General features: G+C 40.2%; 1 protein-coding gene across 3 annotated transcripts in view; it reads left to right on the plus strand.

Annotated features, from left to right (window-relative positions):
• MERTK (MER proto-oncogene, tyrosine kinase) overlaps nucleotides 1–24,781 on the plus strand; it is a 155,731-nt gene that overhangs the window by 46,453 nt on the left and 84,497 nt on the right. For all 3 annotated transcript variants that reach the window (XR_007513550.1, XR_007513551.1, XM_049856216.1), the window contains exons 5-6: nucleotides 9,556–9,642; nucleotides 13,246–13,361. Coding sequence is in view for 1 of the 3 variants with exons in the window: in XM_049856216.1 (XP_049712173.1) it covers nucleotides 9,556–9,642; nucleotides 13,246–13,361 (203 nt within the window). In the remaining 2 variants the exon portion in view is untranslated. The remainder of the gene's footprint in view (nucleotides 1–9,555; nucleotides 9,643–13,245; nucleotides 13,362–24,781) is intronic.

The raw sequence follows: 24,781 nt of genomic DNA on the forward strand, positions 1-24,781 counted from the left end.
GTTATAAATTGTTTGTGTTATTTTATTTGCAATAGTTACTATCAATTTTGAGATGCTTTCCTATTAACTGTGGTGGACTTGTGCTCATCTTTCTGTGTTTTATTTTTTAAAAAATATTTTGCATTTAAAGCCACATTTAGAATATAGCTAAGCTTTTTTTTTTAGTTAGTTGGATATAGTTATTATTCATTTTAGTGATAACAGTAACAATAATAATATCCAGAATTTATATAAAGTCAGTTCATAATTCTCACAGTATTTTTTATAAGATTTACATTGAGCATCATAGCAAACTGTTAGGTATTTTTAATATCCATTTTACAGATCAGGAAAGTATTTGGAGTAATTAAGGGGCTTACTTGCTTCAGGTCTATTCTTCACAGGGCAACTGGAGCAATCTTGATGACATACAAGTAAGATCGTGTCAGTCCTCTGCCCAAAGTTCCAGGTTTCCCATCCCAGTCAGAGGAAAAGGCCAAGTCCAGTTCTATCTGTTCCTCTGCCTGGAACCTTCTCGCTCCCCTCAGTATCAGCCTGGACTATTCCTTCTCTCCAAGTCCTTCCTCATGGGGCATTTCTCAAGAAGCCACCTCTGACTTCCTCTTTAAAGCTACAACCTACTTCCCCACGCACACCTGACCCCTGATCCTTTTGTATTTTTCCATAGTACTTAGTACCTCCTGATACAGCATGCAGCTTACTTTTTTATTAAGGATATTATTAATTGTCCTCTTCCCTTCATGAGAATGTGAGCTCCATAAGGGCAGGGATCTTTGTTTTATTCATGCATATGTCCCAGGTGCCTGGGAAAGTGTCTGACACATAATTACTCAGTAAATATTTGTTAGGAGTCCCTGGGTTGCACAAATGTTTAAGTGCTCAACTACTAGCCAAAAGGTTCATGGTTCGAACCCACCCAGAGACACCTCGGAAGACAGGCCTGGTGATCTGCTTCCAAAAAGTCACAGCCTTGAAAACCCTATGGGGCAGTTATGTTCTGCACACATGGGGTCACCGTGGGTTGGTATCAGCTTAATTACAACTAACAACAACAGCAAATATTTGTTGCGTGAATGAATATTGAGTTCCAAGTTAGCAAGCTACTTCGCTTATGCAGAATATCCTTCTATTTGTTGCCTTTTTTGGTAGAAAGATGGACACTAGACAAAAATAAAAGGACAGAATTGTTTAGCTAGTTAACTTGCAGGATTGCTTAATTCAGAGCTCAAAGGATTGGCCTAACTGCCCTTAGAATTCACTTCTTCAGCAATTCTGATCGTCCTTCCTTCAAGGGAACATGCCATTACTTTATGTTCCTTAAAAATATCTTTCAGACCTTGTGTCATGGGCTCTCTTTTTTCAAACAAGCAGAGGACCAAGTAAGTAGGTTGTGAATCATAATTGCGTGGGGTGAAAAGGAGAACAGTTTACTGTGGGAGGAATGCCCACTAGGAGAAGACTCAGCTCAGGAAGACCCTGGAGCTGCAGTGCCAGGGGCATTCAGGATAGAGTGGGTGGTAGGATGATTTTCTCCCTGGAAAGCCACAGGGGTTGAACTGTATAATTCAGGGTCTATTTCAGTCTGGTGGTTATTGTTCGTCCATAGAAGAGCAGAAGGTGATAGGGAGCTGTCTTTTCCTACTGCACACTAGTTGCTGTATTCAATCCGGGCTTATAAATTTTAGTCTCCAGTTGGGAAGAAAATAGTATTATTAAACAAACAAACTGGTACGTTGGGCCCTTTAACTGAATAAACAAAGAAGACTATACTTGCTCTTAGTTGCCCATCTGGTTTTAGAGAAAGTTTTTAGTTTGAACAAATTAGAAGATTGTAATAGTTTTCACCTTCTCTCTGCTTACATCCGTTTGGCCTGTGGGCATTAATCATTTTGGGCCATTGGGAAAAATGGCTATAATGAATGGCTTGGTGACTTTTGGGCACCCCTGCATTGGTATGGGTGCCTCATCATGCCACAGTATTTGTTACAGATTGTTTTCCTGACCCTGTGTGCACTTAGAAAAGAAGCATAAAGAGGAAAAATGACTTCCTGCTTAACCTAAAATAATGACCCACCATAACCAGTTTCATCCTCAGCATGGATAGACCTTATAGACCTGAAGTACCAAACCAAAAACCCACTGCCGATGAGTCGATTCCAACTTGTGGTGACCCTATAGGACAGAGTAGAACTGCCCCATAGGATTTCCAAGGACAGCCTGGTGGATTCAAACTGCTGACCTTTCGGTTAGTAGCCACAGCTCTTAACCTCTCCTCCACCTGAAGTACAGTAGAAGCGAGTTGTCTTTCTTTAAGATCTTTAACTGGATAATGGATCTCAATGAAAAAAAAACCTTGTTTTATGATAGGACTGGCTCTTCTGGTTTGAAATTCGATTTGTAGTTTGTCCTCACCTGTTTCCTAAGAGTTTTTACAAGAGTAGTTGAGTTCGAATGACTGGTTTTAACCTGTGAATGTCCACTTAGATATACAAAAAACGTAAGTGATCTAGCAACTCCCTCTGTCTTCTGATTGAGCTAAAGCTGATTTTTCTAGATGTAAGTCAAATTTTGCACATTTATGGAGTCTGGTGAAATGAACATCTCTCCTGGGAGCTTATGATCTGGAAGGTTAAAAGTGACGATGCTGCATGAAAACCCAAGTGTCAGAGGCCCTGCTATGAAACAGTGGTCCACAAGTGGGCTTTGAGCACAGGGATCAATGTCTTTTTGTGAGTGTGGTGAAAACATATGGATAATAATACATTTGCCATTTCAACCACTTCTATGCCTACAATTCAGTGGTATTATGTTTACAATGTTGTGCAAGCATCACCATTATTCCATTTCAAGGTTTTTCCATCATCCATAACGGAAGTTCAGTATCCCCTCAGCAATAACTTCACATTTTCTCCTCTCACCTACCCCTGGGAACTACTAATAAACTTTAATCTCTCTATATTTGCCTGTTCTTTATATCTCGTGTAAGTGGGATCATATAATATTTGTCCTTTTGTGTCTGACTTATTTCATGCGGCATGGTGTTTTCAAGATTCATCCATATCATAGCATGTATCAGGACTTCTTTTCTTCTACTAGCTGAGTAGTATTTCATCATATGCATGTACCATGTTTTGTTTATCCATTCATCTCTCGATAGGCATTTAGGTTGTTTCCACATTTTGGTTATTGTGAATAGTCCTGCAATGAACATTGGTGTACGTGTATCTGTGTGTGTCCTTGTGGTCAGTGTCTTGATCCTCAGCCTGTATGTGTCATCACCTTTTCTAAAATCAGTGTCTGATAAAAAGCTCGAAGTCCAGATGCTTTGCCAGTTCTCCTTTTCACCTCCTGTTTCCCTATCATCTTTCCCTCACTTTACAAAAGGAAAAAGATACCTCTCCCACCTATGTGCAATCACTATCGGGAAGAAGTTCTCAGATGCATTGATCTCAAGATCCTTTGAGCCCAGTTTTCAAAATTATTGAGGAGGCCCCAGCCTGAGTGTAGCATTTGTCATGCAGGCATATATCCTGGCACAGCCTTTGTGGGCTGATGCCTACTGGACTTCCCAGAGCAACTTTGCTTCCCTTCATTTTTTAAGTATTTAGTTACTCCATTAGTGAAAAGCTTTGCATTTAAAAATATCAGTTGGAAAATTTCCTATGCAATAGATTGATAGAAGAAAACAAAATAAGCTTTTCAGATAAGAAGCAAATATTTTCAAGAATTATATCTAGCTAGTTGTCTTTCTTCAGTTCGTGATGATCAGGGATAGATTACCCAGTAAGCAAGGTAAGCATGTGCTTAGGGCATCAACAAAACAGGGGCACCAGTTGTCTAAAACAAAGACCCATAGATGCCAAGCAGACAGGACACAAGGAAAAGCAAACACCACAGTGGAAGGGAAGGGGCACTAAAATACGTTGATACTAGCTCCAGTGTGTGAGAATGTGCTGGCCAGAAATAAAGTTCACTCAGGGTCACAAGGTCACCCACGAAGAGGCGCTTTAAGGTACGAAGCCCCTACTGCTTCAGCACCTTTGTCGACATCTGTCTCCTGCTGTCCCCACCCTTATCTTGGTGGGTCTTTTGGGAATATACTATTTCTAACAAACCAGGGGTGAGGGCGGGCTGTCTAGTCTAACTCATGTACATTCACCCAATATGCAACTGGATCCAACAAGAGCGGTTACCGGGCAAAGATGGATCATATTAATAGATAACGGGTTGCTGATCAGTTTTGAGAGAACCGTCTTGTACATACATGTCTACTTCAGCCAGGAGGGCCAGCAATTCTCTTTGCCATGATACGAACACAAGGGTATGCTTTAGTGCACGTCCTGGTAAACTGTTGGAAACTCCAGTCCCAGGTAACTGGCAAAATCAAGGAAACTTGGATAAGTCAACTATTCAGTCAAATTACTTTAAAATTGTATAGCATATATGGACACTGTTATGTCCTAAGTTTTATTTTATTTTTTAATTTTATTGTGCATTAGGTGAAAGTTTACAGAGCAAATAGTTTCTCATTCAAAAATTTATAGATAAACTGTATTGTGACACTGGCTGCAATTCTCACAATGTGTCAGTGTCTTCCCCCTTTCCACCCTGAGTTCCCCGTGTCCATTCCTTCTGATTTCCTGTCCCTTCCTTTCTTCTCGTCTTTGCTTTTGGGCAAGTGTTGCTCTTTTGGTCTCTTATTCTTGATTGAACTGAAAAGCACTTTCCTTGTGTGTGTTATTATTTGTTTTATAGGACTGTCTAGTCTTTGGCTGAAAGGTGGACTTCAGGAGTGGCTTCAGTTCTGAGTTAGCAGGGTGTCTGGGGGCCATAGTCTCAGGTTCCTCCAGTCTCTGTCAGAGCAGTAAGTCTGGTCTTTTTTTGTGAATTTGAATTTTGTTCTACATTTTTCTCCTGCTCTGTCCAAGACTCTGTATTGTGATCCCTATCAGAGCAGTCAGTGGTGGTAGCCAGGCATCATCTAGTTCTTCTGGGCTTAGGGTGGTGGAGGCTGTGGTTCATGTGGTCCATTAGTCCTTTGGACTAATATTTTCCTCGTATCTTTGGTATTCTTCATTCTCCTTTACTCCTCATTGGATGGGGGCAATAGATGTATCTTAGATGGCCTCTCAGGCTTTTTAAGACCCCAGACACTACTCACTAAGTAGGATGTAAATAATTTTCTTGATGGACTGTGTTATGCCAATTGGCCTAGATGTCCCCTGAGACCATGGTCCCCTTAGCCCCAGTAACTTGGTGCCTCAAGGTGTTCGGATATGTCTAGGAAATGCCTATGACTTTTCCGTGGTCAACTTGTGCTGACTTCCCTTATATTGTCTACTGTCTAGTTAGTGACTTCCCCTTCCCACCCCTCCCCTCATCAAGGATTGTTTTTTTTTCCTGTGTATAAGCCTTTTTATGAGTTTTTATAATAGTGGTATCATACAATATTTGTCCTTTTATTTCACTCAGTATAATGCCTTCCAGATTCGTCCATGTTGTGAGATGTTTTGTGGATTCATCATTGTTCTTTATTATTGCATAGTATTCCATTGTATGTACCATAATTTGTTTATTCATTTATCTGTTGTTGAGTACTTAGGTTATTTCCATCTTTTTGCTATTGTGAATAATGCTGCAGTGAACATGGGTGTGCATGTCTTTTCGTGTGACAGCTCTTACTTTTCTAGGACATATTCCTAGGAGTGAATGAAATTGCTGCAACATATGGTACTTCTATTTCTAGCTTTTTAAGGAGGTGCCGTATCATTTTCCAAAGTGGTTGTACCATTTTATATTCCCACCATCAGTGTATAAGTGTTCCAGTCTCCTGGCAACCTCTCCAAAATTTGTTATTTTTTTGTTTATTTTTTTTTTTGGATGAGTACCAGTAATGTCTGGGTGAAATGGTATCTCATTGTGGTTTTGATTTGCGTTTCTCTAATGGCTAATGATGTCGTTCAAAGTGATTGTATGATTTTGCTTTCCCACCAGCAATGAATGAGATTTCTTGTTGCTCCATACCCTCACAAACAACTGGTGTTGTCAGTTTTTTGGATTTTAGCCATCCTAATAGGTATGTAGTGGTATCTCATCGTTGTTTTAATTTGCAATTCCCTAATGTCAGAACAGGGCCAGGGGCCACCTGTAGAAAAGACCATCAGTTACTCATATGCAAGTTCAAGTTGAAACTGAAGAAAATTAGAACAAGTCCGCAAAAGCCAAAGTATAACCTCGAGTGTATCCCACCTGAATTTAGAGACCATCTCAAGAACAGATTTGATGCCCTGAACACTGTATGACCAAAGACCAGAGATGACTTGTAGAATGACATTAAGGCCATCATACATGAAGAAAGCAAGAAGTCATTTAAAAAGACATAAGAGAGAGAAAAGACCAAAACAGATGTCAGAAAAGACTCTGAAACTTGCTCTTAAATGTTGAGTAGCTAAAGCAAAAGAAAGAAATGATGAAGTAAAAGAGCTGAACAGAAGATTTCAAAAGGCAGCTCGAGAAGAAAAAGTAAAGTGTTATAATGACATGTGCAAAGACCTGGAGTTAAAAAAGCCAAAGGGAAGAACATGCTGGCATTTCTCAAGCTGAAAGGACTGAAGAAAAAAATCAAGCCTCAAGCTGCAATATTGAAGAATTCTATGGGAAAAATATTAAATGATGCAAGAAGCATCAAAAGAAGATGGAAGGAATACACAGAGTCACTATACCAAAAAGAATTGGTCAACATTCAGCCAATTCAGGAGGTAGCATATGATCAGGAATCAATGGTACTGAAGGAAGAGGTTCAAGCTGCACTGAAGGCATTGACGAAAAACAAGGCTTCAGGAATTGGTGAAATACCAATTAAAATGTTTCAACAAACAGATGCAGCACTGGAAGTGCTCACTTGTCTATGCCAAGCAATTTGAAAGACAGCTACCTGGCCAACCCACTAGAAGAGAGCCATATTTATGTCTATTCCAAATAAACATCACAATGACAAATGATGGTGAGCATCTTTCATGTGCTTATTTGCCACCTGTATATCTTCTTTGGTGAGGTGTCTGTTCAGATCTTTTGCCCATTTTTAAATTGGGTTGTTTATTTTCTTATTTTTGAGTTGTAGTTCTTTGTATATTTTAGGTACAAATCTTTTATCAGGTATATGTTTTGCAGATATTTTCTCCAGTTTATTATGCCTCGTCTTCTCTTAATAGTGTCTTTGGTGGGGCGGAAGTTTTTAATTTTAGTAAAGTCTAACTTAACAGTTTTTTCTTTCATAGATCATGCTTTTAGTATTATATCTAAAGAGTTAGCATCAAACCCGAGGTCAAGGAGATTTTTCTCATTTGCTTTCTTCCAGTTTTTCACTTAAGCCTTTCAGGATCCAGTTATTTTCTCCTTTGAATTTTTTATTGATACTATGTGTTTTCGGTAATGAAGACATGCTGATCAAAAGACTAGTTCAGAAATTTTGCTATGAGTTATGTATTTTGATCTCATTATCTGGGAGGGATCATATCTGTTCCAGTGGCCCCTGCACTATGTAAATCTTGCCCATATGAGTCAATGATATAATCAGCTTTTTAAATTTTATTTCTTGAAAATTTGCAAAACATAAAGTAAAACCTGAAGGCACCTGGCAATGACTGCACATAAATATTATTCTAGCCCCCTTCTTTTTAGCCTTTGTTATTATTTTTAATGAAATTCTCAGAACATTGTACAATACATCCTTCCTTATTGCATAAGCAGTACTTACAGCTCAAATAAAGCCATGGGGTTTTGTTTTTTTTTTTTAATCTCAGGAAAATTACCACTACAATGCTTTCTTCATTACTGCAAAAGCAGTGCTTAGAGGACAAAATAAATCAAACTAAGGGAATTTGAACCTCAGGAAAATTACCACTAATATGTATTCTTCATTATAACAAAAGCAGTACTAACAGCTAAAAAGCAGAAACACCTTTGCTGGAATACTGCAGAATTGCTCACAGTGGTGCATTTCACCTGCTACACATGGAAGCGATGATTGGGCCCTAAGCTTGAATGCAGGGTAAAAATAACTTACAGAGATTCCAATATCTTGAAAAGTACCACTGCAATACATTATTCCTTGTTGCAAAGGCATTATTTACTATTCAGAAGCTACAAAAGAAGGGAGCTAGTAACATCTGGAAACAATAATATAAAGGAGAAAATGGCCACTATGAGTGAATGAAGACTGGCAATAGCTTATTCTCAAGATAAGTACATTCTCATGAGAACATTAGTAATTGGGAAACGTAGTGAAGAGGCCTATCTCACGGAAATAAAGGCAAACCTTTCAAAAGTTTAGAAAATTCTCACATGTGAGAGGCATCACCTAAGGCAATGCTATACACCTACACAAAAAATTGAGGCTCCCGCTCAGGATTTTTGACTTTCATGTATTTCAAAAGGCTCCTACCTTGAGGCTAAACACGTTAAAATTGGGCTACCCCCTTTCCAAAGAACTCCAGAGGCAAAAAGAAGTAGGTGAGATACCATATGTTCCTCGGATCTTGAAAGGGGTTTAGCCTATGATCTATTTTGAGTTAATATTTGTGAAAAGTGTAAGGTCTGTGTTTGTTTACTCTTTTGCACATGGATGTCCAATTTTTCCAACATTATTTATTGAAAAGACTATCCTTCCTCCTTGCCTTTGTACTTTGTCAGAAATCTTTTGATTACATTTCTGTGGGGCCTCAACAACTTCTTAATCCCATGGTTTCTGTTCATTGTACCCCTCTCAGCACAATGTGCTCATCCCTCCCACACATGGCCCAGCTCCAGAGAAGAATGTTGGGCAAGGAGGAAGGTCATCACCAGCCTGCTTCCTCTTAGCTTCTAATTCTCTGGGCTACCTCTTTTCCTATTTACATTAATGAGCCAATATATGTATTTTTTCTATCTCTAAGACATCTTTAAATCTCTGAAATGATAGAAACTTTTCTTCATTTAGCATCAATGAGTTCTCTTTGCGTGGTAATAATTCCTTGTGTTTCTATAATAATTCATTATAAATTGGACACTTTTTACTATTAAAAAAGGATCCATTATGACAACAGATCATCTGAAATTTTTTTTAAAATGTGACTTTTTCCCTGCTGTTTCTGGTTTTCTGAAATGTATGTTCGTAGAACAGTGGCATCATATGAACTGGGAGCTAAACAGCAGGGTATTGTCTGGGTGATTCTCAGAATCCACTTTCTTTGATGTTAGGGCCAGCAATTCCCTTACCTCCTTGCAGTAGTTAAAAAATCTCAGACTGCTTTGTTATCTAATGCCTCACTGGCAGGGAAAAATAAGGATCTGAATGAAGAACAGCCGTCTTTTGGACCGACGGTTGCCTTGCTCCTGCGACCCAGGGTTTAACCCCAGGCTTGGTTGTGTGTTGCCAACACACGTATACATTAACTTTTCATTTATGGGTTGAGGCAATGAACCAAGAAATAAAAGATACTGAGGAAAATTGTAGGATTCTGGTAAACAGCAACCTGTTTCTTTGCAACTGGTCTCATGAGTCTCCTTCCTCTCCAGGTCTGACTGAGACTGCGATCTTCAGCTGTGAGGCTCACAATGATAAAGGGCTGACCGTGTCCAAGGGTGTGCAGATCAACATCAAAGGTAGGCAGTAAGGCCAGGGTCCCTCAGGTGTGTTCTGAGAACTGGTGGGTGGCACACAGCCCAACATGAGCTCCATAGTCAGCTGCCTGGGTTTGAGTTGGATGGCCTGTGTGACCTTGGACAAGTCACTTAATCTCTCTGGCTTCAGTGTCCCTCTCAATAAGTAAAAAAAAAAAAAAAAAAAAACTCTATAAAGTAGGGCTAATTACCCAACATACCTATTGTTGAGGGTTCAATGAGATAATGCCTGGCACATAAGTCTTTGATTTAAACCTTAGCTAGTTTAGTTCTGCTTAGCCCAAGAAGAAAACGGCTAAAATACTTACTCTTGATCATCTTAGCTCCTATTTTTACTTTTTCCTCTTCATCCTAAGCTAGTCCTCGTTACGCCTTGGAGAGGTCCTGAGGTTGGGGGTGGCTTGGGGGCATTGAAACAGAGAAAGAGCTCTGTGCTTCCCAGGGCAGCCAGCACTGAGCTAAGTCTCTGCCGACTGCTTACTGTGAGGGAGAGTGGTGCGGAGAACAAGTCAGAATTCAGTCTTCTGCCTGGGCCCACTGCTCCTGACCCTCTTTCTCCCAACCTCCCTCTCCCTCATGTTCCTCTAAGCTGAGATTTCACTACAGCTGAGCTTGTTTCACAGTGAATTATAATGACTAAGATTCAGAGACATTCCTGGACTAAGGGAGGCATTCTAATCTAAACCATCAACTTTGTCCTCCTTCTGTGTGATCAAAGGTATTTAAACCTGAAACTTGAAAGGAAGTATAAAAGTAAATACTATATCTCTTTCAAGTCATCCTCCTTACCATCTCATAGAGGAGTTAAACAAATTTTATGTTTTAGTATTTGCTCTGAATTTAGACGTCGAAAAGTAAATACTGTGTTCATATTCCTTTCAGTCTTATCGTCGGAGAAACGGTGCGAAGAAAAAACAGGAAGTGTTCGATAATGAGCTAAATGCTGGGCATCATACAGAAGGGAACTGAAAATTAGGAAATAAGTTAGAAAAGGCGCTGATGTTTAATTTTAGCAAATCAACTGGATGAGGGCTACTAAAGGGCATTTCCTAAAAGTTCACTGGAATACAAACATGAGCAAACTAAAAGTTATTACTGGAGGAACTGTATAACTTCCTTCCTTCATTACGAATCCTATTATTACAATTTTCAAAGGAAATGTTGGGAATTTCAGGAATTCATGTGTGGGAGTAAGTATATAAAGACATTTTCATAAAGTATAAGCCATTTTAAAATTTAGAAATCCATAAAATGAGAAGTATTTCTTTAATTTTATGCTTCTTACAGAACCCTAGCTATTTTAGTAAATCCTGTTTCCAGAACTGATGTTTTTTGGTTTTCACTTATTTTAAAATTTATGGTGAAGCAATCAAAACATCCTTCTAATCTGTTATTACTATGACATATGTGATTAAATTGTAATCTGGAAAAGGCAGATATTTTAGGATAGTTCTACAAATAATCTATTTAGGGAAGTGATTAAAACAAAATGCCAATTCTTCCCCACTCAGTCAGTTGCATGTCTTTAGTTTAGGAGTTTAGGACCTCCCCTTTTATCTCTTGCTCATCCCATTATCACCTCCATCATCACCACACCTATCATTGGCCTCTACATGTGTTATCTCATTTAAATCCAGACCAAAGCCCCGTGGAGCAGTTACTATCTCCATTTATAGAAGAGGGAACTAAGGCTTATTATATTTATAGAAGAGGAAACCGAGAGAGCCTGTAAGTATGTCTGTAGCCATACAACTGGCTAGGTGGTAGACCAGACTCCCCAGTCCCCACTAATGCTCAGGCGAGTCTGCTTACTGTCCCAAGCAACTAACTGGCGCCCAGTGTCCTGTTGAAGGACACAGCTCTAGGGTTAAGCACACTTGAGCTTAAGTCCTGATTCTACTGCTTACAGGCTCTGTGACCTTTGGCAAGTTTTTAACTTCTGTGATCTTCAGTTTCCTCATCTGTGAATGAGGATCGTAAGAATACCTCTCGGATAGGGTATCAAGTGTTTGAAGGGTATGAAGTCCATAAAGTGTCTTGACAAATAGTAGCAAAATAGTAAGCAAAATGTTGTTATTGTCAGGTGGCATAAAGTCTGCTCTGACTCATAGCGACTTACGTAACACAGAACGAAACATATCGATGTTACGTAAAACATAACAAAACACTGCCCAGTCCTGCGCCATCCTCCTGATCATTGTTGTGCTAGAGTCTGTCCTTGCAGCCACTGTATCCATCCATCTCCTTGAGGGTCTTCCTCTTTTTTGTTGACCCTCTGCTTTACCAAGCATGATGTCCTTCTCCAATGACTGCGCCCTCCTGATAACATGTCCAAAGTATGTGAGGTGAAGTCTCGCCATCCTTGCTTCTAAGGAGCATTCTGGCTGTATTTCTTTCAAGGCAGATTTGTTCATTCTTTTGGCAGTCCATGGTATATTCAGTATTCTTCGCCAACACCATAGTTCAAAGGCATCAATTCTTCTTCAATCTTCCTTATTCATTGTCCAGCTTTCAAATGCATATGAGGCAATTGAAAACACCATGGCTTGGGTCAGGTGCATCTTAGTTCTTAAAGTGACCTCCACACAAAATGTTAGCCATCATTACTTTTTATTGTGAGTGTAATTATTAACAATTAAAAATTAAATTTAGCCCAAAGAAATAAAATCTCCAAATTTCAGATCGTTCTTAAATACTAACCGAAGTAGCTATCCAGGTCCCGCATATGGTTCAGGTCAACACACACCGATTATTGTCAAACCCCACCTCCCACCATCATTGAAGCAGCTGCAGTTGTGCATTTGGTTCTTCTGGTTGACCTGACTCTCACCTGTTTTCCTCAATCTGAAAAGCTTTCCTCCATCAAGACACCACCTCTCCCCAACACACACACACACACTCTCTCTCTCTCCTGTGGCATCCCATTATTCTTAGGATAGAGTGCTCTCATCCTTAGTTAATGTGGGTCTTTTCCACTCAACGAGGGTGGGGCTATGACTCTTAATACCTTCAAAAGCACCTGCACACAGCAGGGCTAGCGAACATGAGCTCATTAAAGGAAATGAATGTTTCCATATATTTTTCCAGCTAAAAGTTTGCTTAACTTTGTCAGTGACAGGACAGCGGGTCTTCATTCCATTTTCCTGGCCCAGGCAGGATCATTCTATCACTAGAAGTCTTATCTGTGCACTAACATGATTACTCCTCCAGCATAGGGTGAATTCTCTTTAAAACTTATCTAGTTTCTGGAGTCCCTGGGTGGCGCAGTTAACATGGCTGCTTCTAACCGACATATTGGCAGTTGAAGTCCACCCAGAAGCACCTCAAAAGAAAGAACTGGCAATCTACTTCTGAAAAATCTGCCACTGAAAACCCTATGGAACAAATTCTACTCTGAGACACATGGGGTCACCATGAATGGGAATCTACTCGATGGCAACTGGTTTGGTTTGTTTTTTGGTTATCTAGTTTCTAGTTTCTTCCTCTTGAGAACCTAGAAGAAGATTTGGTATTAATGTGCTAATTTACTAGTTGTGGCCTCCTGTGGTTGTAATTGTCCTTCTGTACTGTGTGTTTTTTACTTAGTAATCCCCTCCCCACCGACTGCAGTCCATGTCCATAACAGTACTGCACACAGCATCCTGATCTCCTGGGTCCCAGGTTTTGATGGATACTCTCCCTTCCAGAACTGCAGCATTCAGGTAAACTTCTAACATGAAGTGGGAAGTAGTTTGGTGCTCTGTAGATTTACCTTTTTTTTTTTTTTTTTTTCTTGATGAAAGGGCTTGGGATGTCTGTTGCTCTCCAGGGGGCAAATGTGAGCCTTCTGGGAGGGCCTCTGCAGGGTGCTCTATGGATGGGCACTGAGGGCATTTGTCCACCTCTGTTAGAGTCCCTTGACCTCTCTACCCTGCTCAGAGCTCACCATGCCTGGGCCTATTTCATGGTGATCTGCCCCAGAATCCTGCCTCCTTCCTGTGCATGATCCAGGACCCAACCAGAAGAGAAACATGTTTTTAAGGGAGAATATCATGAGACCAGGGAGAATTAATTCTTTTTATTTTTTTGTTTTGTGCTTTAGGTGAAAGTTTACAGCTCAAGTTAATTTCTCACACAAAAATTTATATACATATTATTATGTGACAGTAGTTGCAGTCCCTGTAATGTGACAGCACACTTCCCCTTTCTACCAGTTTGGGGTTTAAGTCTAAGGTTCATAGATGATCTCAGGTGATAGTATGGGTCATTGAAACCTCTGAGGCTCCAGAAAGTCTGGATTTCACAAGAATTAAAAATTCTGTCCACACAGCTAAGTGCTTGACTGCTAACTGAAACATTGATGGTTCAAACTCACCCAGCAGCTCTTTGGGAGGACCTGACAATCTGCTTCTGTAAAGATTACAGCCAAGAAAACCCTATGGGGCAGTTCAGCTCTGCCACATGGGGTTGCTATGAGTTGAAATCAACTTGACAGCATCGACCAATAACAACAAATTAGGACTAGCTTGTGGACCAGGAGTTTGGGAACCCAAGCACTCCCTAGGCTGGCTCCTCCTGGTCTGGTGGCTATGAAGGACTGGCAGGTACAATATGGGTGATCTGTACTGTTAGCTGTGGCACCTTAGCCAGTGGCCCCTGAGGAAACGTGGGGATTTCGGGCATTGTAGGATCATCAGCCACGTTTAACCACTACCTGACATTGGTATAAAATAGAAATATATGTTAGACGTCCTAAAGTGACGCCTCGCCGTGATGTAGACCCGGCTTTGAAAGTTCATTACCTAAAAGTGGAAACAACAGTAATAACATTACCATTTATTGACTGCCCACAATGGGCCAGGGACTTTGCAAATATTATCTTAAAGTTCACACTAGCACTGTAAGCTCACAGTGAGAATGACGAAACCAGAATTTAAGCCCTGGAAATTCTGGTACCAAAACAGTGCTTGTACCTCTCTGCTCTGTGGTATCTCAGAAGAGACATTGTGTGTGTTAGCAGGTAAGGGAACATGTGTAGATTGTCCACTGAAAACATGAATGTATTCTACCTTCCACTTTATCATACAATGGGGTTGAGAATTTTTCTTAGTTTCATAAACGTCTGGTCTTATTGTTAAAAACATCTTAACCTGACACAGTCCAGTGATGCCACCTCAGCTTAGAGAAGTGGCTTCCAAATAATTTTATGTGTTAACAACCCATGTTTGTAATACCAGATGGAATTAGCTTCTCTGCTCCTAATGCCTCCCACCCGTGACCTACAGCTGTTGTTTCTCTGATGAATAAAAACATGCATTATTCACAAATAGCCTGCCACCCCCGTACTTGTTTAACTGTTCCTCAATTTTATTTGTAAACCTCCCAATTATTGTTAAGTGTTAGGGATTCTTATATTTGGCTGTCTATAAATTCCTCATCAGGGATAGCTTTCTTTTTAACAGAGTTTCTAAAAATATTGCTATGGATTGAATTGTGTCCCCCCAAAATGTGTGTCAACTTGGCTAGGCCATGATTCCCAGTTTTAAGTGGTTGTCCTCTATTCTGTGATCTGATGTGATTATTTCATGTGTTGTAAATCCTAACCTCCATGATGTTAATGAAGCAAGATTAAAGGAAGTTATATTAATAAAGCAGGACACAATCTACAGGATTAGGTTGTATCTTGAGTCAATCTCTTTTGAGATATAAAAGAGAGAAGTGACTTCAGTACCACCAAGCAAGAGGAGCCAGGAACGGAGGGTGTCCTTTGGACCTGGGGGTCCCTATGCTGAGAAGCTCCTAGACCAGGGAAAGATTGAAGATGAGGACCTTACCCCAGAGCCAACAGAGAGAAAGCCTTCCCCTGGAGCTGGAGCCCTGAATTTGGACTTCTAGTCTCCTAGACTGTGAGAGAATAAATTTCTGTTTGTTAAAGCCATCCACTTGTGGTATTTCTTTTTTTCTTGTTAAAGTATTTAATGTTTATTCTTTCCTACAACATTATAGTAGTTAAACAAAAAGTGAAAACTTTAAAAGTAGATATATTAAAAGTCACATTATTTTAAATTTATAAATAAAAAATTAAAATTATAAAAATAAAAAATTCTTGTTTTATTCCAAAGCCATCATTTCTTACAATTTTACTTCCCTGGCTTTGTGGTTGTCATTAGTTGCCATTGAGTCAGTTTCTACTCAGAGCAGCCCCAAGTGTGCAGAGTAGAACTGCTCCATGGGGTTTTCAAGGCTGCCGCCTTTCAGAAGCAGATCTCCAGGACTGTCTTCCCAGGAGCTTATGAGTGGATTTGAACCACCAACTTTTTGGCTAGTAGTTGACTGCTTAACTGTCTGCACTACCCAGGGTCTCCTAGGAAGCTAATTCATCAATAAGAATTTATAAATATATTTCTTAGCTAATCTCATTTTCAAATGACAGTATTGCCATGTTTGACATCTTCTCATGACACAGCATTGTTGTTGTTGTTAGGTGCTGTCAAGTCGGTTCCGACTCATAGCGAACCTATGCACGAGAGAACGAAACACTGCCTGGTCCTTTGCCATCCTTACAATCGTTGTTATGCTTGAGCTCATCATTGCAGACACTGTGTCAATCCACCTCGTTGAGGGTCTTCCTCTTTTACGCTGACCCTGTACTTTGCCAAGCATGGTGTCCTTCTCCAGGGACTGATCCCTCCTGACAACATGTCCAAACTGTGTAAGATACAGTCTTGCCATCCTTGCTTCTAAGGAGCATTCTGGTTGTACGTCCTCCAAAATAGATTTGTTCATTCTTTGGCAGTCCATGATACATTCTTCACCAACATGTGGTATTTCTGATACAGCAGCACTAGATAACTAGGAAAGAATTTGGTACCGGGAAGGGGTGCTGCTGTAACAGATGTCTACAATGTGGAAGCGGTTTTGGAACTGAGTAATGGGTAGAGGCTGGCCAAGAGTTTTAAAGTGCCTATAGTAAAACCCTAGATGGCCTTGAAGAGACCGTTGGTGGAATTATGGACATCAAAGACAATTTTGCTGAGGGCTTAGAAGGAAGCAAGGAGAGCTGTAACACCAGAGATGGCGCAAATAGCAAGAAGCAACAGCTGCAAAATTACAGCAGCAGAATCAGGAGACTGGTGCAAGATGGTGTGGGAGCCTACCCAGGGAGCTAGAGAGCTGAGTGCCCTTGGGCAAGAGGCTTCCTGGAGGAGTGGAGTGCCTCCAGGTATTTAGTGGTAGAGCCAAAGAGCTTCGGAACACTTGCCCAAACAGGGCAGATGCTAGGCTGGCCCAGAGGCCAAGAAATCGGGAAGTAGAAGCTAAAGAAACAATGAGCACAGGGTAGGGCCACAATTTCTTGAGTCTCAAAGTGTGGAACCACAGCTTGCTAAGTCTCAAAGGATGGGCCACAGCCTCCTAGGTTTCAAAGTGTCAGATCTTTACCAACTCGGTTCTGCAGTGTGAGGCTGCCTTTCTTGAGTACCGGTGGGATGGGGTTGAATCCACTGCCCAAAGATGAAGGGACGGAGCTGCCATGCCCAAGAGGCAGAAGAACCCATCCTGCAGGGGCCGAGGGGTAGGGTCGCCACTCAGAGTAGGAGAATGGGGCTGCCGAAATCCAAGGAAGCAGAGTTGCCATCCCAGTGGACCTGCAAGGTGGAACTGAAGCCTAGGGCCAAGGGGCCAACACCCAGAGTCTAGAGGGCAGAGAACAGAGGATTGCCTAAATGGTCTCAGAGAACAGAGGATTATTTTCAAGCAAGGCAAGCTAGTATAATGTGTTCTGCTGACTTGCTTGATGCCTATTATCCATTCTTTTCCTACTGTTTCTCTCATTTGTAATGAAAATGTCTACCTTCTGCTTGTTCTATCATTGTACTTTGGAAGCAGATAACTGGTATTGTAGATTTCATAGATGAAGAGGAATTTTGCCCCAGGATAGAATTTGGACTTGGAGTTGATTTAAGACTTTTGGGTTGATATGATAGGGTGAAGGTGTTTCACATGTGGCAAGAACATGAATATTTAGGGGCCAAAGGGTGAAATGTTATGGATTAAATTGTGTTCCCCAAAAATATGTGTCAACTTGGCTAGGCCATGATTCCCATTATTGTGTGGTTTTCCAACATTTTGTGATCTGACGTGAGTATCCTATGTATTGTAAATCCTAACCTCTACGCTGTTAATGAGGCATGATTAGAAGCAGTTATCTTAATGAGGCAGGACACAATCTACATAATTAGGTTGTTTCTTGAGTCAGTTTCTTTTGAGACATAAAAGAGAGACGTGAACAGAGAAGAAGAGGGACCTCATTACCACCAAGAAAGAAAAGACAGGAGCAGAGCACACGCTTTGGACCCAGGGTCTCTGTGCTGAGAAGCTCCTAGACCAGGGGAAAATTGATGATAAAGGCCTTCCTCCAGATCTAGCAGAGAGAGAAAGTCTTCCTGTAGAGCTGGTACCCTAAATTCTGACTTCTAGCTTCCTAAACTGTGAGAGAATAAGCTCCTGTTTGTTAAAGCCATCTACTTGTGATATTTCTGTTATAGCAACACTAAAAAAAAAGCCTAAAATAGATACATTTCACATATCATAACATTCACCCATTTAAAGTGTTATAGTGTTTTTTTGTTTTTTATTTTAGTGTATTCATGGACTGGTGTAAACACCACTGTTATGGATTGAATTATGTCCCCCAGAAATATTTGTTGTAAATCCTAACTTCGGTATCTGTGGTTATGGTTATAATCCCATTTGGGAATGGGTTTCTGTCATGAATTAAATTGTGTCCCCCAAAATGTGTATATCAATTTGGCTAGGCCGTGATTCCCAGTCATCTGATGTGATTTTCCTATGTGTTGTAAATCCTACCTCTATGATATCAATGAGGTGGGATAGGTGGCAGTTAAGTTAATGAGACAGGATTCAATCTATAAGATTGAATTGTGTCTTGAGTCAATTTCTTTTGCGATATAAAAGAGAGAAGCGAGCAGAGAAATGGGGGGACCTCATACCACCAAGAAAGCAGTGCCAAGAGCAGAGTGTGTCCTCTGGACCTGGAATTCCTACATGGAGAAGCTCCTAGTCCCAGAGGGAGATTGATGAAAAGGACTTTCCTCCGGAGCCAACAGAGAGAGAAAGCCTTCCTCTGGAGCTAACACCCTGAATTAGGACTTCTAGCCTACTAGACTGAGATAGTAAATTTCTTTTTGTTAAAGCCATCCGCTTGTGGTATTCCTATTATAGCAGCACTAATAACTAAGACAGTGTCTTTGTTATGTTAATAAACAGAAGTAGTGTAGAGTATATCTTTGGTCAATCTCTTTTGAGACATAAAGAAGATTAAATGCAGGCTAGCAAGCAGAGGTGGGCAAAGAGATGGTAAACCAGCCACATGAAGATCACCAGGGAGCAGTAGCTCAAAGAGATATGGACCTTCCTCCAGAGCCAGCAAAGAGAGAAAGCCTTCCCCTGGAGCCAGCACCCTGGATTTGGACTTCTAACCTCCTAAACTGTGAGAAAATTAATTTCTGTTTTTTGAAGCCACCCACTGTGATATTTTTGATACAGCAGCACTAGATAAGTAAGGCAGAATTTGGTACTGGAAGAGTAGGGTGCTGCTCTAACAGATACCTAAAATGTGGAAGCAGTTTTGGAATTGGGTAACAGGTAGCTGGAAGAATTTTAAGGTGCATAATAGTAGAAGCCCAGATTGCCTTGAAGCAAATGTTGGTAGAGTTCTGGACATCAGAGGTGATTCTGGTAGGGGCTCAGAAGGAAGTGAGGAGAGCTATAGAGAAAGTCTTGATCATCTTAAAGAATACTTACGGCCTCAGCCACAGAATGTTGCTAGAAGTGTGGACATTAAATATGCTTATGGCGAGGCTTTGAAAGGAAATGATGAATATGTGATTACACAGTGGAGAAAGGGTGATGCTTTTTATACAGTGGCAAAGAACTTGTCTGAGTTATGTTCAAATGTTTGGTGGAGGGTAGAAGTTGTAAGTGATGATCTTGGATATCTGGCTGATGAGATTTCTAAGCAAGATCTTAATGGGGCCACATGATTTCTCCTTGCCACTTGTAGTAAAATGCAAGAGGAAAGAGATGGACTTAAAAATGAACTGTGCAAAATGAAAACAGAGCTTACAGATTTGGAAAATTTGTGCAAACTAAGGACACACATCCTAGGATGGTTACACAATCTTTTGTTAAAGAGATTAAGCATATGACTGATGGATCTAACCAACTACCATAGCAGAAAACCCATCAGTTTAGACTGATGGGAACAGAGAAAGTATGAAAGGAAAGAATGCTGTCTGCCTCTTGGAATTCTACAGGCAGAAAACAGGCTAAAGGAGCTACATCTGTTGTCCTCCAAGAAAAGAAAAGGACCAACCCTGGAGCAGCGCAGGAAGTAGGGTCTTCTCAGCTTCAAAGAGCGGGGCCATGGTCTCCTGGATCTCAATTGGTGGGGCCACAGCTGCCTAGGTTTCAAAGAGTCAGACCTTTGCCACCTAGGTTCTAGAGTGTTGGGTTGCCATTAAGGTGTGCCAGGGGGATAGGGCCACTGCCACCCAAAGCTGAGCAGGCAGGACAGCCATGTGCACAGCACAGAAGATTGGTTCCTGCCTGGGTTGAGGGGACAGGGTCGCCACTCAGATGGACTAGGAGAATGGGGCTGCCCTAAGCTGAGGGAGCAGAGTTGCCATCCCTGTGGGCCTGTAAGGTAGACCTGAAGCCCAGTGCTGAGTTACGTCCACTCAGAATCCGGAGAACATGGCCAACACCCAGAGTCTGGAGGGCAAGACCATTGCGTAGATGGTCTCAGAGAACAGAGGATTATTCTTTTGCCTTGAGAGCTAATGTAATTTGTTCTGCTGGGTTTTGGACTTGCTTGGTGCAAGTCCCTCCAATTTTTTCCCTCCTATTTCTCATGGAAACCCTGGTGGCGTAGTGGTTAAGTGCTATGGCTGCTAACCAAAGGGTCGGCAGTTCAAATCCGCCAGGCACACCTTGGAAACTCTGTGGGGCAGTTCTACCCTGTCCTATAGGGTCACTATGAGTCGGAATCAACTCGACGGCACTGGGTTGGGTTGGCTGGGTTTATTTCTCCCATTTGTAATGGCAATGTCTACCTTGTGCCTGTTCTACCACTGTAGTTTTGGAAACAAATAACTTGTATTCTAGATTTCATAGGTTCACAGATGAAGAGAAATTTTCTCCCAAGATGGAATACGCCTTAAGTCTCACCCATATTTGATTTAGATGATTCAGAAGATGAGATTTTGGATTTGGATTTGATTTATGACTTTTAGGATGATGTGACGTGGTGAAAGTGTTTTGTATGTGGCAAGGACATGAATTTTGGGAGGCCCAAAGGTGGAATATTGTGGGTTGAATTACATCCCCTCAAAATACATGTTGTAAATCCTAACCTCTATGCTTACGGTTATAATTTCATCTGGGAATGGTCTTTGTTATGTTAATGAGACAGGATTAGTTTAGAGTGTATCTTAAGTCAATACCTTTTGAGATATAAAAGAGAATAAATTGAAGCTAGCAGGCAGAGATGATTGAAGAGAGATGCCAAGGCACATGAAGAAAGCCTGGCAGCAGAAGCTCAAAGAGGTAAGGATCTTCCTCCAGAGCTGGCAGAGAGAGAAAGCCTTCGCCCAGGGCCAGCACCCTGAATTCAGACTTCTAGCTGCCTAAACTGTGAAAAAAATAATTTTCTGTTTGTTAATACCACCCACTTGTAGTATTTCTGTTATAACAACACTAGATAACTAAAGCAACCTCCTTCTCATTGTAGAATATTTTCATCACCCCCAAAGGAAACCCCATACCCATTGGCAATCACTTCCTGTTCCTTTCCTCCTTCATCCCCTGGCAACCATTAATCTATTTACTGTCACATAAATGTGTCTGCCTTCTTTCACTAACCATACTGTTTTCAAGGTTCATCCATGTTGTAGCATAGATCAGTACAGACAGTACCCAATTTTTGACACGGTTCCGTTCTGATGACTCTGTCATAAGTTGGTTATGACGTTAAGTCTAGTACCCTTTTTTTTTTTTAGTTTTCATTATTATTGCCTTTTTTTTATCACTATCTTTATAAATCCAATCTTTATTTGTCTTTGGGGATTGGAAACATTAAATGTAAACCTACAGATATATTTTAATACATGCCTACACACACATAAAAAATACACAAATCATAAACATTTACTCCGACAATGAAGAAGAGTTGGATGATGTTGGCATTTTGTCAGTTGTGGTAATAACTCCAAAATTCCTTGAAGAAGGCTCTGGATCATCTGGATTATTCCTGGGAGTGAGAATGGTGTTTCTAGTCAGAAAATTAATGCGGGTCCTTTTCTTTTTTCCTTTATACATTTCGAGGTAACATCTCACTGCTTTCTGAATCTGCCTATTGACTTTAGAAAAGCGATCAGTATTTGTGTCCATGTTTTCAAGTATCTGAAGCCCCGGATTTAGTTTGGAAAAAACTCCAGTTAATCCTTCCACTGTAAAAAATTTTTTGACAACTTCTCTCCCTTTTCTTCCTCATTCTTTCTTTCTTCTTCAGCATTTCCTTCCTCTTCAAAATCCATCAAGTCCTGATCTGTCAGTTCCCTTTCTTGGTGATGTATGAGCTGTTCCACACCAGTGATATTGAGTTCTAAATTCAACATTGTTGCCATATGGATGATCTTCCCACAAATCTCTTTTTTCTTATTACTCTGATTAAATGCTTGGAGCATGTTCACATAACTCAGCAATATTTTTCATATCCCCTGCATGTACTTTCCCATAACCTCCTCCCAGGAAGATGCAGTGTTCTGGATCCACTTATGGTCGTAAGTGTGGTCCGTCGTAATTTGAGTATGTCCTAAGTTGGGGACTACCTGCACTTCATATCCTGCTTATGGCTGAATAATATTCTATTGTATGGTTATGCCATATTTTGTTTGTCCATTCATCAGTTGATAGACATTTGGGTTGTTTCCATTTCTTGGCTCTGATGAATAATGTTGTTGTGAATGTTTCTGTACAAATTTTTATATGAACACAGTTTTAAATACTGTTGCTTCCTAGAAGTGGAATTGCTGGGTTACATGGTTATTATATTTTTGAGGAATTGTAAAACTGTTTTCTACAGAGGCTACACCGTCTTACATTCCTGCCAGCAATGCGTGAAGGTTCCAATTTTCCGCATCCTCATCGACACTTGTTATCATCCTCCATTTCTTAAATTTAATAGCCACCCTAGTGAATATGAGGTGGTATCTCATTGTAGTTTTGATTTGTATTTCCCTAATGACTAACATTTTGAACCTAATGTTTCAAAATTGGAAAAAGCATGTGACAGGGTTATATCCTTTCACCTTACTTATTCAATCTGTAATCCAAGAAGCCAGGCTATATGAAGAAGAATGCTACATCAGGATTGGAGAAAGAGGTATTAATAACCTGCAATATGCAGATGACAATTTTGCTTGCCAAAAATGAAGATAGCTTGAAGCACTTACTGATGAAAGTCGAAGACTATAGCTGTCAGTATGGGTTATGCTTCAAAGTGAGGAAAAAGAAAATCATCAAAACTAGACTGATAAACAACATCATGATAAATGGAGAGAAAATGAAGTTGTCAGTGATTTCTTTCTACTTGGATCAATGTCCGTGGAAGCAACAGTCAAGAAATCAAACCATAAACTATGTTGGGCTAATTTGCTGCAAAAGATTTCTTTAAATTTTTCAAAAGCGGATATGTCACTTTGACGACTAATGTACACCTCACACAAGCCATTGTCTCTTCAATTGCTTCTTGTACATGCAAAACCTGGACAATGAAGAAGACAGAAGAGGAATTGATACATTCTAATTGTAGTGTTGGCAACAAGTATTGACTGTCCCATGGACTGCCAGAAGAATGAACAAATCAGTCTTACGTGAAAATATGACCAGAATGCTCCTTAGAAGCAAGGATGGCAAGTCTTCAGCTAACGTACTTTGAACATGTCATCAGGAAAGACCAATTGCTAGAAAATGTCATCATATTTGGTAAAGTAGTAGGTCGGTGAAAATGGAGGAAACCCTCCATGAGATCGATTGACACGATAGCCAGAACGATGGACTCAGACATCAAGGACCATGAAGATGGCACAGGACCAGGCAACTTCTCCTTCTGTTGTACATAAGGTCACCATGATGCAGAGCCAATGCAGCAGCAACTAACCACAATAAAATAAAACAATGACTAACAATGTTAGCATCTTTTCATGTGCTTGTTCCTTTGTATATCTTCTTTGGAAAAATACCTAATCATATTCTTTGCCCATTTTTTAATTGTATTGTCTTCTTACTGTTGAGTTGTATTTATTTTTGATACTTGACCTTTTTCAGATATGTGATTTGCTAATATTTTCTCCTATTCTCCCATATTGATAGTATAATATGACACACAGAGTTTTTAATTTTGATGAAGTATATGTGCCTTTTGTAGATGGGTTTTTTCAGGTTGAAGACATTGCCTTCTTGCCAAGGAAAACTTTTAGTTTGTTGAGTGTTTTTATCATGAAAAGGTTTTGGATTTTTTCAGATGCTTTTTCCACATCTATTGAAATGATCTTGTGGTGGTGGTTTTGTTTTGTTTTTCTATAATCATGTGGTTTTATCCTTTATTAATATGGTATATTCCATTGATCAGTTTTTGTACATTGAATCTTATATTCCTGGGTCATGATATATAATCCTTTTTATATGCTGCTGGATTTGGTTCACTAGTATGTTGTTAAGGATATTTTTACTTCTGGGCTGATACGGGATATTGGTCTTTAGTTCTTGTCTTGTGATGCCTTTATTTGATTTGGTGTTAGGGTAATACTGGCCTCATAAAATGAGTTAGGAAGTATTTCCTCCATATATATATATATTTTTTTTTTTCTCTGTGTGTGTGAAGAATTAGTGTTAATTCTTCTTTAAACTTTGGGTTGAATTCACCAGTGAATCCTTTTGGTCCTGGGTTTTTGTTTGTGGGATGTTTTTGATTATGAACTCATTCTCTATACCTGATGTATTAGTTTCCTATGGCTACCATAACAAAATACCAAAAAGTGAGTGGCTTTAAATAACTTAT

Source organism: Elephas maximus, chromosome 17 (assembly GCF_024166365.1).
Source record: "Elephas maximus indicus isolate mEleMax1 chromosome 17, mEleMax1 primary haplotype, whole genome shotgun sequence".
Lineage (NCBI taxonomy): Eukaryota > Metazoa > Chordata > Mammalia > Proboscidea > Elephantidae > Elephas > Elephas maximus.